This window comes from Blennius ocellaris (genome assembly GCF_963422515.1).
Source record: "Blennius ocellaris genome assembly, chromosome: 16".
In the NCBI taxonomy this organism is placed as follows: Eukaryota; Metazoa; Chordata; class Actinopteri; order Blenniiformes; family Blenniidae; genus Blennius; species Blennius ocellaris.
Window position 1 is genome coordinate 13,231,996 of NC_137665.1, and position 15,256 is coordinate 13,247,251.

Below are 15,256 nucleotides of genomic sequence, written 5' to 3' on the forward strand. Positions count from 1 at the left end.
AGACAATTAAGAATTGTTGAACATAAGAAATAGAAGGCCTCTTCTCAGTCCAAGAATCCTTTTGTCTTCAGGCATGAAGCAAAAAGTAACTCACTTATACCATATACAAGTGTAGAAGCTGCTGGATGATGACCTCCAACCAGAATAATGACCAGACTAACAAGCTGAAAGCTTGTGTTTACTTTCTTACACGTACTAATTCAAGCTAAACTGAATAGAGAAAGGCTGAGACGAGTTCCTGAAGACCCTGGCCCTGTGAGTTACCCGAGGAAATTGAAAACCATTTCTTGTGGTTAAAGATAATTTTAAGATTTGCAATTCAGTTTCATATTCAAGTGGAAACAACAAAGAATAATGATAGCATTAAAATTAGATTGAGTAATCTTACTGTAATCTTACTATGATGGCACAAAGTGAATAATTCTCCACATCGCAGTAGGAAAACCTGGATTAGTGAAGAATTTGCATGTTGAGTTTTTCTTTTCTGTGGATATCCATGTTGTTGTTGTTGTTGTTGTTGTTGTTGTTGTTGTTAAGGCTGCAATTGAGTGTCACTCTGTGTTTGCCCTGGGATGGACAGACAGTTCAACATCCAGACTAAGGATAGAAGAATACACCCGGTATTCTGCATTCCTTAATCTGGATGTTGAATCTTGAAGATTTGTAGTTCTTGTTATTAATCATTTTCATCCATTTTGTGTCCCACATGTTCGATTAATATTATCTTTGAAAGGCTTAATTTTGAGCCTCTTTGTTTGGGTTAACAAAACACGACACAGATAAACCAGCGATTGATTAATTGATGGTGATCTAACCTGCTGTTCAAGAGACAAGGGCCTGAAATTAGGAAGCTCCAGGAGATTCTAAATTAGCACCGATAATCAGTTCCGTCCCGACGTCAGCTTCTTCTATTTTTTCTCCTTTTCCTGTCATATCACTGAGGAAACCATTCCCATGTCCTTCTCGATCTTCTGTTGCCACAGCCTGCATTCATATTTAACTGTGTACAGTAAGATGGGTCACTTTGGCCGGACGACATGTCACAACAGCTGGAGAGAATTTAACTTGTGCAACTGGCTTTGATTGGTATCAGAGGTGTTTTTGCAGCCGACTGCACTTTGCACTGTGCATAAACAGAGACAGACTCTGGGTAAATCCATCACACAAAGGTAATAGAGACAGATTATTTCATGCCTCCCTCTTTTTATTTTCTTTTATTCTCTCTTGGTCTGTCGGGAGAAAACATCTTGGAGGTTCTTCTGCACGCAAGGAGCAAAGTACATATTCTTGAGCATGCACTGGTGGCTCAAAGACAAATATAAGAAATACAATATAGTAAGATGCATGGATGGATGGATGATTGTCCAAAGCTCGCCGAGCATTAAAATGATGAACACACCTGCAGTGCGAAGTAAGCATGACGTCAGCAGAGGTAACAGATCACTCCACTGTAACTTATCATACATGAGCCACACCACATTTAAAATGAAATACAATGTTTTCACAGGACTGTCGGCACAGTACCATAAATACGACGGTGCATTGCCTGAAGCCGTTTGACATCATACACTCCGGCAGCCTCCGCACACATACACACACTCGCCCGACCCCCCTCCGCAAAGAAAGAGAAAATCACTCCTGTTTGTCACTTTTAGTTGCCAACCAGTCTCGGAGATGAATGGGTGAGCAAACATTTCACGAGCATTTTGCTTTTAAGAATTTATTTTAAAGCCCTTCAAGTGGGACCACAACCTAAATAATGGCATCGGTACACATTTGAATGCCCCTCCATGACGGCGTGCCATGGCTTGTTTGGCCATTACTGCAAAAGGGTCAAACACGAGTCACGGGGCGTCAGAGGCACTTCGACTGATGAAGACACGACTGCAGTGGACATGCTGAAGAATTATGATTCACTGACATTTTTATTCAGTTATTAGTCTACTACAGTTCTTCATTAAATCACCTCAATGAGTTCATTTAGGAAGTAAGATATTAAACAGAAAAGACCAGGAAGAGACTCTGCAGATAAAAGCCTGTAGTGGTAATGATCCTAATGACTTAATGGATGCATAACAAAGAGGTAACACGCACACACACACGCGCACACACACACACCGTCAAAAAATTTTTTTTTAACACTTTACAAAAAGTTACACACATAATCGGGACCTGACCTCATCCTCACCTGCTGAAGGATAACAAAAGCAAATGACATATGCAAGTTTAACTCTACGGACCACTAAGGAAACCGCTGACAGACCACCAGCAAAGTCTGGTATACACCGAGACTCTTAAAAACTGTTATAAAGACATATATATATATATATATATATATATATGAATACACACACAATTCACTAAAAAAAGTTTAAGTCCTATTCCGTTTGCAGTTGGACCACTAATCTCAACTCAATGGATTGTCAAGATAGAAATAATTTATTTGATGCATCACAATTTGCATCACAATTTGGATGTTTTATTTACTGGATGGATTAATAAATGTGTGTTTGCAGCACTTTCTGTGAGGAATCTGCAAATTCTTCTTGTCCAGAAAGTTCAACCCATCACATAACCTGTATTTCAGGTTATGTGATGACACGAAATTGATAAGTAGGTAAAAATGTGTATTTGTCCTGTGATGGATGGAGGATATGAAAGTATGAATGGAGGTTATATGCGGCATCGAAATATTGGTAAGACAAGCCCGTTTTTTAAAAGCGAGAAACTAAATCGACCAGTGATAACTTTTGCCAAAATCAACCATTTTTATACTTTCGGAAAGAAACTTTGAAGGTTTATGAATATATTGATTTTGCTGGGGCCTGACAGTGACATTTTCTTTGGATTTTTTGAATAATACTATAATGAATAATATGAAGAAAAAAAAAATCAAATATAACAGGTCTTCATCTTGACCTTTTCTAAGATACCGTAAACTTATTTAAAAAGGAGAGTTGTGCCAAAAGTCTTGTCTGTATTACCTGCTATGTGCAAAAATGCCCTGCGTGGAAAAAGAAAAGAGTTTGCCGAGTCAGATTGACCTCGAGCTTCATTATTAATTTGGAGGGAAAATGGAGGGAAAATAGCGACTGTGATGGGTAATTTCCTGGAAATGTTCAGGTGTTGAACAGATAGCTCTGCAGAAGTGTTCCTCTCTGATATGAAATATGTCCTTTAGGCTTTTATAGTGCACTAACACGATTATAGCAAAATACAGAGATGCAGTACTGATAGTATATCATGCAAAATGAGTTTGCTAAGGACATACGCATCATTGTAGAAATTAAAAAGAAAATAATTTTCCTGGCTTTCTACAGAAAATGTAATCAGACAGAAACGCAGTTTAATTTGGCGACTTTAATGATCCATTTTATTCCATTTGTTCCTGTTAATGGTTTCAGCCATATGGCATTGCTATGATGAAAAGCAGCCGTTTATTTCTTCTGTAACCCACTTGTTTATCCACATAATAATTGATGCCCCTCAGTCGTGTCACGTTGCGAGATGCTGTGTCACTGCGGGCTCGATTTGTAGTGTGTAACTGGGAATTAAATATACAGAATCTGACGAACGCTTTTCGTCATATCTGGAAAAGTTACACATAGTTCAGTTAAGAACATCAATTACTTCAAAACCCAGTTAATAGAAGACTACAATGAGATATATAAGAGAGTGCTCCATAGGGTGCAGAGAAACAGCTGCAGAGTTTATTTCGACGGTCAACTTCAAATGACTGGATCAGGAAGTGTTGGCTATTTTTCACAAGGAAAGGAAATCTATCATGTTCAAACTGTCATATTAATTGGTTCTGCTTAACTGAGCTGAATCTGCAACATATCCGGGATGTAAATTTTAGCCTTTGACTCTGATGTATTCAGGTGTGACTTTCAATTAGAGCCAGCCGTTGTGTGCGTCTCTTTGAGCAACCTGGGTTTGGAGAAGAGTTTAAGGGAATAAAGCTGAAAAATTAATAAATTAATCAGGTGGGCTTCTTTTATGGTATTGTATTAGTCAACATGTAGCCGTCGTGTTTCAAGTGGTTGTTGTTTCCCCGTGTTTAAACTTTGTAAATAAATGACAGTAAAAGTGACGAGTGTTCATTGTTCTGTGGGCGTGTTTGCGCCTGTTTGGGACCGGCACATCACAATGATTCCTTTCTTCTTCTTTTTTCCCCAAGTGCCAACATCAATAACAGAATATTGAGAGCAATTGTGATCAAATTGAGTGAGTGTAGCCTGAAGTGCTCTTATCAGCTCATCCAAAGGCAAATAACCAAACAAGTAAAGAACAATAAAAGAAAGCAATCATCTTTCAGATGAGTGGCAACAACTGTTGTTGTTTTATTAGAGCACAGATGAGCTATTATGTAAGGATATTATTACAGGTTTGCGGTCTGTACTGTATGCTTATTTCTAGATTTATGAAGAGAAATCAGCTCTTTTTCATCGCAAGAATAGCGATGACTCGACTCTGAAATTGGGAGGGAGAAAGCAATATCCTCAGAGTCTTTGATTTCAGATAAGATTGCCTCCATTCTCTCTCTGGACTTTAATATGGATAAAAATAGACAATTTTTTCCGCTGTTATGTACTAATGATGCAGGGTGGTACAAAATTCCAAACATCCTCCCAGCTCCCCTCATTGCCACACTTTATCCCGTGATGTTTTATGTCCAAAGGGCATCTGAACATGGCGTCAGATCTCAGCACTGCAGTCTGGTGATGTGGGGAGAGAAATACCTGGCTCGCCCACTGTTGGAAGAGGGATGGTCTTTGGGGGATCTCGGGAAGTGAGTGGGGAATCAGGTTTTGATCAGGACCAGCTGTCACTTCTGTCCTCAACTATTCTGCTGAAGCCGGCAGTACTGCAGAAGTACATGTATAATGGCTTTATTTAGAGAGGGGGTGCTGCGTTGTGTTTTAATTAGTTGCACAGTTTCACTCTTTCTAGCAGTGAGCACATACGTCACATACTCATCACTTTAGCAATACTGTTACAACCTGATCTGGCATGAATTCCACCACCGTGCTCACGGACTAATTAGTAAGAAATGTAATTTGATTGACTAATCTGTGATTAATGCAAAGGAAAAAAAATAAAACTATGATAAGGATGGAGTCATTGAAGCTTTGTTGATATCATCAGCAACATCAGCTTGACCCTTTGTATTCAATATATGATGATATGAAGAAAATCTCAACAAGTCCGTATCAGCAAGCAAAACTGAGAATGAAGAAATTCTCTTTAATTACGAGAATCTGACTCCGCGGTGACGGTTTAACTGGCCGGGGTTGTGGGGACAAGGAGGAGAGGAAAGCACAAGACAAAGAACAGTTTACAACATGTTTTCTGGTGGGGTAGGAACCGGAGATCAGGAACATACAGCTTAAGAAGGAGAGAGCAGGATTATATAAATGTGAGCAGTCTTGTGAGAGTAGCTCAGCTGAATGTCTGCCAGCAGTCCAAACATAGAGCAGCTTAACTTACACGAGTGAAAACGCATCGTTTTTGTATTTTTGCTCGTGAAACATTTTGGCATTTACATGAATATGTTTTGAAAACCATGTCCGTTTACATAGAAACAGTAGGAACACAGAAACTAATGTAGTTAACATGTCGGGCCACTAGTGGGTGCTGTTGTTTTTGTAATGAAACCACACATAAAATAAAGGACTCACCAAAAACATGTCGTAATCCACTATAAACCGCAAAACTGTATTTGATTCAGGTATCTTTTTTAAGAGTACTTCAGAGAGGCGGCCGAAATAGCAACCTGATTGGATAGAATCAGCCAATCAGAACGACCCTGTGCAAGTCTGTGATTGGCTTGTTTTCTTGGCACATTTGTAGAGCTGTGCCCAGTTAAACATAAAGGCAGAACTGAGCATGTACATAGTCTAGATGTTGAGAGAGAGCAAGAAAGATGCCGCGAGCGTGCAGATCTGCGAGAGCAGTTAAAAAAACTGACTGAAAAACACAACGATTGTACAAGTATGTGGATAGTTGTGAACATAAAAATATACATTTTTGAACATATAATATGTTTTTCTTTGCTCAAGCTTTTTTTCTGCACATTTCACACTGCTCGCTCAGGATTGTATGGAATATAATTCCATACAGGACGACTTGAGGCAGCCTTCACACCTCTCAACATCTTGAGTCTCGAATGCATTAAAATGTTTAAAATATATCAAATCCAAAGTCCTTATAAAAGATTCAAAGGAAAAAAACCTGATAATCTCATTTAATTACTAACCCACTCACTGTCCCCAGATTGTGATTCATATACTCCTGATATGCAACGTCGCATTGTCCAAGTCACCCACTTCAAACCAGGGAGGAGAAATCTCCAATGTGAATTAACCAAAAATGCAGCTTTGGCAGGGAAGTAATGTGGGACCCAGTTACTCATAGTCAGAGGCTGACTAAGGAGGTTTTCAAGGCCTGCAAATAGTGGGTGTTGTAATCACTCATTTTGTGTAGAAGATTTTCCAAATATGTCTTAGTACAGTGTGACTCAGTGTAGTGAGTAGCACTTTTCCCTCAGTGAGGAGAAACTCAGGTTCACTTGTCATTCCTCTGTGAGGCTTGTACCTTGTTCTTGTGCCTGTTTAAGTTTCTTCCTGCTGTTTCACAAAGGCATGACAACAAATTCGAGGAGAGCAGATCGAGATGATAAATGTAAAACTAAATACTTTAGAATGATGCACTGTAGTTAATCAGAACACCACAGATTGCAATAAAAGTCTGTGTAAGGATGAAGAATTGAATAAGGATATGCAAGGAAGCCATAATATAGGCAGCACAGAAAAAAATACACGTGGAAAACAAATAACGTTTTGGAATTGAGGAAAGAGGCAGGACAAAACACAAAAAACCCTTTAATAACTTATTTCCATAGCAGTCGTGGCCTGCTATAATAATCATGGCAGCAATAAAGAGTGTTCTACCTCTGCTACACCAGCACTCAAAAGTTTCAACATGTAGATTAAATATTAAACATATTCAACCACATCTTCTCTTTTTCATGCTTTTAACAGAAAAAAAGGTGATGCCTTTTTTTCTTCACGTTTTGTTTGAAAGGCCTCTTACACTACCAGATAACAAAAGAAAGCGATACTTGATAAATGATTCAATCCTTTAAAAAAAAAAAAAAAAAAAAGGATTAGCTATGATGTGGCTCTGTTGTGGTCACCTCAGACACACATTTTAAGGCCAGGGTATCAAACATATGGCCTGTGGGCTAAAACTGCAAAAAAGGATCTCAGGAGCAATCTAAACTGTAGGTAGGCTAAGTTCATGTAAAATGCTCCGGCACTTTTGCAAGATGAAGAACATAACATAACATAACCTCGCTCCTCAATAGCTCCCACTTTAGTTTGTTTGGTGTGGAGGGTCAGGATTGCCATACAGATGTGGAAATGTTCATAAATGTAAAATAAATTCTCAATTTTGACACTGAAGTTGCATCACTCATAAAGTAAAATACTTCATTTTAAGTTCCAGATGTTTGTGCCTTTGTCGGTCCAGAGATCTGTAAGTTGTACTGCACGTGTGTAAATGATGAACGATGCAGAGTTTTGTTGAAATTGCACTTGTGTTTGTGAAGGTATTTCACACTGTTCATGTGTTTTGCAAAGGGATAGTTCGATAAATCAGAAAATTTTTAGAATAGTGGAAATTGCCATTATTTATAGATTATTATGCCACGATTGTACTGTGTGTGGCCCCAGAAATAAAATGACTTTGACGTCCCTGTTTTAATGCCGATGTGAGGAAACACCGATGCACTGAGAGAACTTGCAAACTCCAAACAAGAAGGGCCAGGCCTCGAAGCAGAGATAGTCTGAGTACGACTGGTGAGAGCTAACTACTACACTTTAATGTTTGCCATAAATCTATTGGTTTCAAATGAACATTGGCATCATATCAGGGGATGTTTTCGAAACATTTAATGAAAAACTGATGAATTTGCTGGAACATGGTGATAAAAACAGAAAAAGAAAAAAACCCACAAAAGGTAAAAGGTACTATTAGACAACAGCCGGGAGACCATTTGGAACCAATTAGGTTAATTGGCAACAGGCAGTGCGGTTTTATTTATAATAATTTTTCCGCGTTTATATTCATATTACATAACTGAATGCAGTCAATTGCTCAAAGGCAAAGCCACCAAGGGGATACTTCCACTGCACATGGCTGTTGAGGTCAGGATTGAGTTCAGGAAAAACAAACACAGTTAAATCTCTGCCATTACTTGAGACTGATCTGATTGCTCAGAATGGCAGCTTACTCTGTATTTGTTTTCCTCCTAAAAGTTGCACCTTAACCGTGACAAAACAATGCCTCCCACTCCACAACAGACCCACCAGGACCTCTTGCACTGGCCTGTGGGCTTGTTTTTTCTTTTTCTTTTATTCGTGCCAAACATGTATGCTTTCCCACTTGTTGAAAGCCGAGCAAAGAATGACTCATTTGACAATTGTTTAGTTTTGTTTGTTTGTTTGTTTGTTTGTCATTTTTTCCTCCACTCTGCAGCAAAGCCTTTGTTCTCCGTGTGGCAGTAATCACAAACATGTCACTCAGGGTGAAATAATTGGATCATTTATTGCAAACTGACCACAGTATCTCTCACTTCAAATGTCCTGACTGACTGTAGCTGATGAATAGTGGCTCACACCCTTGAGTGATGTTTGCAATAGCACTCAAAAGAAAAACTTAACACAATTTCCATTTATTTGCCATTGCATTGTTTGCCGGCACTCCAAGCAAGGCACCAATAAATTTCCATCAAAGGGTGTTTCGTTCCCATTTTTGTCAGTATTATCATCTTTTTGTTATTCTTAATTATTTACAGGATCAGAGTGAGCCGCCTGCATCACTGGAGCAGTCTCTAGTTTAAACTATGCTCTCCGAGGACTCGGGAGCTTATTATGAGTGGACTGCTTTAGAATAATTGATTGTATTTGACATGACGTGGAGGAAGCCCAGCGGATTGATCATCTGCAGCTGAGATGTGATCAATCCAAATGAGAAGCGGAGGGAGCTTTTATTCCTCTGCCAGAGTTTATTAGAAACAACTGCGCTCCTCTGGAGAAACTCTTCTTCAAAAAGAAAAAAAACAACGATCTGGACCTATTAGTATCTGGGAATGTAAATTTGCGTGATCCCTCACCTCATCAAGCCTCAAAATATTCCCCCATGCAGCAATTTGACAGAACATAATGAAACATTGAGTTAAATGCTTGGGCATGTTCCAGAGCACTTTTGCGGTGGGCGTTTAGGCATGAAGAGTTGTGATTATCTGCAAAGATTAGTTTCTGCCTTAACAAACACAAAAATTTGATGTGATTTGGTGTACCACACGTTCAGAATGATGAATCAACCTTCAGAGACGACTGGGCATCCTCCAGAGGAGAATTTCATGTGGAGTGGGTGTGAAATGGATTTCCTTCCCAAGTTAGAGAACAGAACCTTAATGCAGCTGGAGAAAATGCCATTTTACATGTTGATTTTCTCTTGTTTTTTATTTGCCTGGCTCTGGTAATTTCTCGAGCTACGTTCTAAAGAATGTGGTTACAAGACATGTTGACGGCATCTGATGGATACACAACATTTTTGTGTTTTCCAAATAAATACCATCAGATTGTGTTGGTCTTAGTCATTAAATCATGCAAACCCAGGACAAAATTATAGGAAATTTGGAAAAAATAAAAGAACAAAACCAAACTAAAACTTCTTATTCATTGTACATATTTTATATAAGATATTTGAGACAGTTTCAAATGTATTTTATTGCTCATCTTCTGTTTTGTTGAATATATTTGATCATGTTTGATAACTATGACATAGATCGTGTGCATTTTAAACTGTATCTACCATTTATTCATGCAAATTGTACTGAACGTAGATTTGGGATCTTTTCTGTGTGGAGTTTGCATGTTATTCCAATGTGTGATTTTCCTTACTTTGATTTCTTTTTATAGTCCCAGTGTCATGTGCAGAAAGATGATTTGGGATTCTAAATTGGCCATATATGTGTGGTTGTTCACTAAGTTGGATGTAATATGGATAGGGGCCTCTTACTTGTCATTCTGAATTATGGTTTCTACATCAAATTAAAAGCAGATTTAATTTTATCTTGAAGGCATACTATATTCTACAATGAGTATGTGTGTGAGTGATTGTCTGCGTCTCTGAATGTTACCTTGTGATTGACTGTTCAGGGCGTCTCTTGCCTGCCTCACCTGGTACTGCTGGGATGCGGTCCAGCCCCCCCTGTGATAGCATGTATAGAAGATGGATGGAGGAATAAATAGACGACATACTGTGAAAAGCCATATGTGGAAGAGATAATTAAAAGTTGCTCCAAGTATGAGGCACCTTTGCTTTGTTTTCACACTTGCGTTTGCTATGTAAATAAAGCTTTGGACATGTGTTGAAATGGAGAAAAATAAATGTTCTGTGGTATGTTCGCGGTCTGAGGCAGTAAACAGCAGATGGTAAGCAGGGCCTCCTTAGCGCTATGGATTTTATTTAGCTACCCACCTGAATGACCTGTGTTGAGCTGAGCAGCTGATGTGAAGGGGAAAAAAAAAACGAGAGTTAACTGTTTGCTCTTGTTTACTTCGGTTCCAGTAGACTTCAAGGCCAGAGGAGTCATTTGCCATGCACAGAGGAATTATCTTGTTTATCAGCATTTTGATTCTCATACCGCCTCACTGTCCCACTGACATTTTAGATCTACATGATCCATGACTGATTCCCAATCAAAAGCGCAATAACAAAGTGCTTGGTTGCTGTTCATATTGTTTTATAATTAAATGTATGATTACCATTGAGTCCGATTAGGAAAATAGCTTGGTGTATGAATGCACTTAAAAAAAAAAAAAAAAACAACAACCTTGAGCACTGTACATCTGTCCTGTCAATTGGATATGCCCCAAAGACTGCTGGTGAGACGCTGAAGCTAATGTCCATACAGTAGGATATTGGCTGTTTCAAGGTGATTCACTGTGGTGCATTTGCGCGTTTTTATACTGCATGGGGATGTTGCATGCTCAGACCACCTACTGTACCTTGGAGTAAAACTGCAGAGAGAGCCTTGAAGTCCTTGAAAGGTTACAAAAGTCTTTAGCCATTCATTACCGTAAATGGAGGAAGTGTGCAAACTGCAAAGTGATGGAAAATAATGAAAACTAATACTCTTTCAAGTCAGCGTGCTATCTGTAGATATGTCTAATATCCCATTACAGACTTAGAAGTAACCACAGTTCTATACTGTCAAGAGACAAACATAATCCAGGGGGAAATTACCCATCAGGAAGGCAATACTGTTACTGAGATGCAATTACCAGGCCACTTGTGAGATTTTCAGCCCCAGTATCCATGGGTGCATATGTGTGTGAGGGTGGTCGATATGTGCATAACAGCTCTTATGTTTAGCAGAGTAAATTGGATTCTTTGCCTGAGAACAGTTAATTTAGAATATGTCCAAGATGCAAGTGATTGATGTGACTATATCGTAACAACTGTAGGTTTGTGGTGCAGGGCAGTCTAATGGAAAAAATATTGCTGGTGGAGGGAAATAGCTTTTATACCAGAATTATGGACAATTTCCTCCACGACCCTGTGAGTCTCCAGATGAAAACATTTGGATTTTGGTTGGCTGTTTATACATTAATTTCAAAGCAAACATTACTTAATTCGAAAGGGAGGAAAAACAGCCTGTACTTGGATTCTGCTTCTTCTTTACGTGATATCGCAGAGCTCCTGTGCCTGTATTTGTCAGTAGTTAAATAATCTGCATGTCTCACAGAGGATTTAATGTACCAATTTAGCACTGAATCACATAGCCTACGAACAAAGAAAACAGTACGGATTGGAATGAACATCAGTGTAAACATTTGATAAGGATTTGCTTGAGGCGATTGCTATGCTTTATTATTGATACAAAAATATAAACTGCAGAAACAAGACTTGCATCTCTGTGATGTACTTGCCTCTGCACTGTCCTCTTGTACAAATTATCCCCACAGACCAAGCTGATCATAATATCTGCAGCAGTGGCAAAAGGCTTTTTGTTACCCCCTCTGAGATAAATTTCTCAAGTTGGGGGACATTTCAACTGTACTACAAATTATCACCTTGACTCTGATAATTAATCACTGCTGCCTTCAATGAACAGCCCCTAACCTTAACCATAGCACAATGAGGAAAAGAAAAGAGTCGCCTCTGCCCATTGCCAGAGAAGCGCATGTGTATTGGAAATAAAACTGCCTGCACAGAGCCTGAGCCTGGCATGCATAATAAATGTATGACAAAACAATACCCCAGGCACCCCGGTATTAATGATATGCAGTGAACTCATTATTAAAGTTCCAAAACAGCTCCTGGAGTAACACAGATGGAGTCAATTAAGCAATGAGCATACTTGCTTGCCTGCCGTTTCATCTTCCTTCTTTTATCTCTTGCATATTACTCCATGGATGTAATTAGCTGTATGTTTCTCCTCACAACATAATGTCCAGTGATAATAACAGTTATTTTCACTTGTAATTTCAAATAATGTACTGCTTAATAAATGTACCGAATTTGCTTGCACTGTGTCCTTGGGTATTCCATTTGCACCACAAGAGGTGGTGAAGATAATACTGCACTAAGCTGCCTTTTCTGTCCCCCCCATTCCTTCCTCTGCTCTTTCTTTTCCCAGAGACCTGATGCCTTCAACGCTGGAGGGGCAGATCACCATGGAGAAGACACCCAGCTACTTTGTGACTAACCATGCCCCAAAGCGCATCCACTCCATGGCCAGGGACATCAAGCTTATTATCGTGGTGCGTAATCCTGTCACCAGAGCCATTTCAGACTACACACAGACTTTGTCCAAGAAACCAGAGATCTCCACCTTTGAGGTTCTCGCTTTTAAGAACCGGACGCTGGGGCTCATAGACGCCTCGTGGAGTGCACTGCGCATAGGAATATATGCTCTTCACCTGGAGAGCTGGATGCAGTACTTCCCACTCTCCCAAATGCACTTTGTCAGCGGGGAGAGACTCATTGTGGACCCGGCGGGTGAGATGGCCAAAGTGCAGGACTTCTTGGGACTGAAGAGGATTGTCACAGATAAACATTTTTACTTCAATAAGACTAAAGGATTTCCCTGTCTGAAGAAGCCAGAGGACAGCAGCACCCCCAGATGCCTCGGCAAATCCAAAGGGAGAACTCACCCTAAAATTGACCCGGACGTGATTCGGCGGCTGCACAAGTTCTACAAGCCCTTTAACATGATGTTCTACCAAATGACTGGCCAGAACTTTGAGTGGGAGCTGGAGGACGACAGTGAATCTCGCAGCTCTCAGGACTAGCATGACACAGCTCAGCCACACCACCAGCCTTCTTCACTATAAACGACTATTGTCTCGCTTCATCTTCAGAGAGTGCTCAAGCACGCCAATCAATCATGGCTGTCTTTGCAGTGTCTGTATCCATGAGCAAGGGTTTACTGACATGCTTTTTTTTTTGTTGATGATGGCAAATCATTATTGTACATACTAAACATAAAATATATTTATATTTGTGTAAATGAGATGATTTATTCCTTTTGTTTTTAAAGCATAGAACAGACATAAAAGAAGAATATCATGCTGACTATGGCAATGCATGCGATGAGTTAAGTGTCCTTACCTCATGAGCCCTAAGGGTAGACTCTGCCTGTTTCTTCTCCCTTTACTTTCCTGCAGTTTGTTGCCCTCACACCCACTCACCAGCATTCAGTACAAAAGATATTCTATTTCAATGGCTAAGGCCATGAAGTGCTCTGTATTCTTTCTTGTAACACAGTCCTGCTGCTTTAGAAGAGACAGAAAAGAGAAAATGATAGACATATAGTAGTATAATCCTTTAACATGTGTTCATCCTTTCAGTTGTCCATATTCGGAGTCAAGACAATCCTTTTAAGTTTACCAAAGTGTTAATTTACTCTGTGTCACTGTTCTGGTTGCTCTGCACTCATTAATTGCACACATATCCAATAAGAGAGCTGATGTACAGTGGCCATCATTCAATAATTGGATTGTTTCACTGCACAGTTGAGCATTAGCATACTGATGACTGTGCACTCCAATGTGGCGCAGTATCAGTGGTTTTAGTATAATTTTACAAATTAACTCATCTTCTCCCTGCGCATCAAACACTCCTGCATGCTGACAAAAACCATTCCCCACTAACCCCGAAACATTAGTTAACCCCTGCAGTCCCATTTGGTCTCCTGACCTCTCCTCATGTCACGGTTATACAAGTCAACGAGAGTGAAGGAAAACACCAGAGGACCCGGCAGAAGTTTGTTACCAAACATCTGCTGCGGCGGGGTCTTCTGTCGTTAGAGATTAATGGTGTGTTAAATAAACTGCTGCCGCTGGAACAATGTCAATGTCAGAGAGAATTTGCTGTCAAGGAAAAGAAAAAAAAAAAAAAAAGAAAAAAAAAAAAAGCTACATACGTGCCCAGGTAAATTACCAAGCCATTACTGTATGTGCTTAACTTGAATGAGATGATGTCTGCCAGGGAAATGTGTTGTAATCTGAGGTTTACTAGTAAACACTTGATCACACGATCAGGAAGCGCTTGTGTCGACTATTACAGGGTCTTTGCTGTGAAATGCTCATTTACTCATGCAATGGAATAACAACATCACCCATCATCTTTTCTTTATTATTATTTGGGTTTTGCATAACTCGCTGTGTGTCTGTCTGTTGTCTCTGGACTTTTCATCAAATGAGACAATCAATACAGTCAATGAGTCAATAAATACAGTCTGCTACACATCACCGGCTGCTGCAGCTATGATGCATTGCTCTGTTAATCCTCCCTGTTCTCCTGCCATGGATGGCTGGATTGGTTCACTCTCTGTAGACCTCTCTGTCACCCTGGGGAGGCCGGCACCAGCAGCTACTTACACAGAGCAATTGATTCAATCAAAGTAAGCACTATACTGCCCTTTGTAGCACCAAACCTGAACACTTACCTCTGAGTCTCACTTTCCCAGAGTCACCACTTCCACTTTGAGGCTTTTCTGTGCAGCCATCCCTTGGTGTTTTCTCCACAGTCTCTCTGCACTTTTTACATCCCTCCTCCCCCGTCTTGCTCCCTCTCTTCCTCTCACTCTCTCCTCACACTTGTCATCCTCTGAGCTGATGTGGCGCGTGGTGGGAAGCTGTTTCACAAAGGTGCGGCACTCTGTATAAAGATAACT

At 39.9% G+C, this 15,256-nt stretch overlaps 1 protein-coding gene across 1 annotated transcript in view; it reads left to right on the plus strand.

Annotated features, from left to right (window-relative positions):
- Positions 1-13,370, plus strand: part of hs3st4 (heparan sulfate (glucosamine) 3-O-sulfotransferase 4) — a gene marked incomplete at its 3' end in the record, with an annotated part of 88,047 nt that extends 74,677 nt beyond the window's left edge. The window contains exon 2 of the mRNA XM_080511696.1: positions 12,716-13,370. Coding sequence (XP_080367822.1) covers positions 12,716-13,370 — 655 coding nt within the window. The remainder of the gene's footprint in view (positions 1-12,715) is intronic.
- Between the last annotated feature and the right edge of the window lie 1,886 nt (positions 13,371-15,256).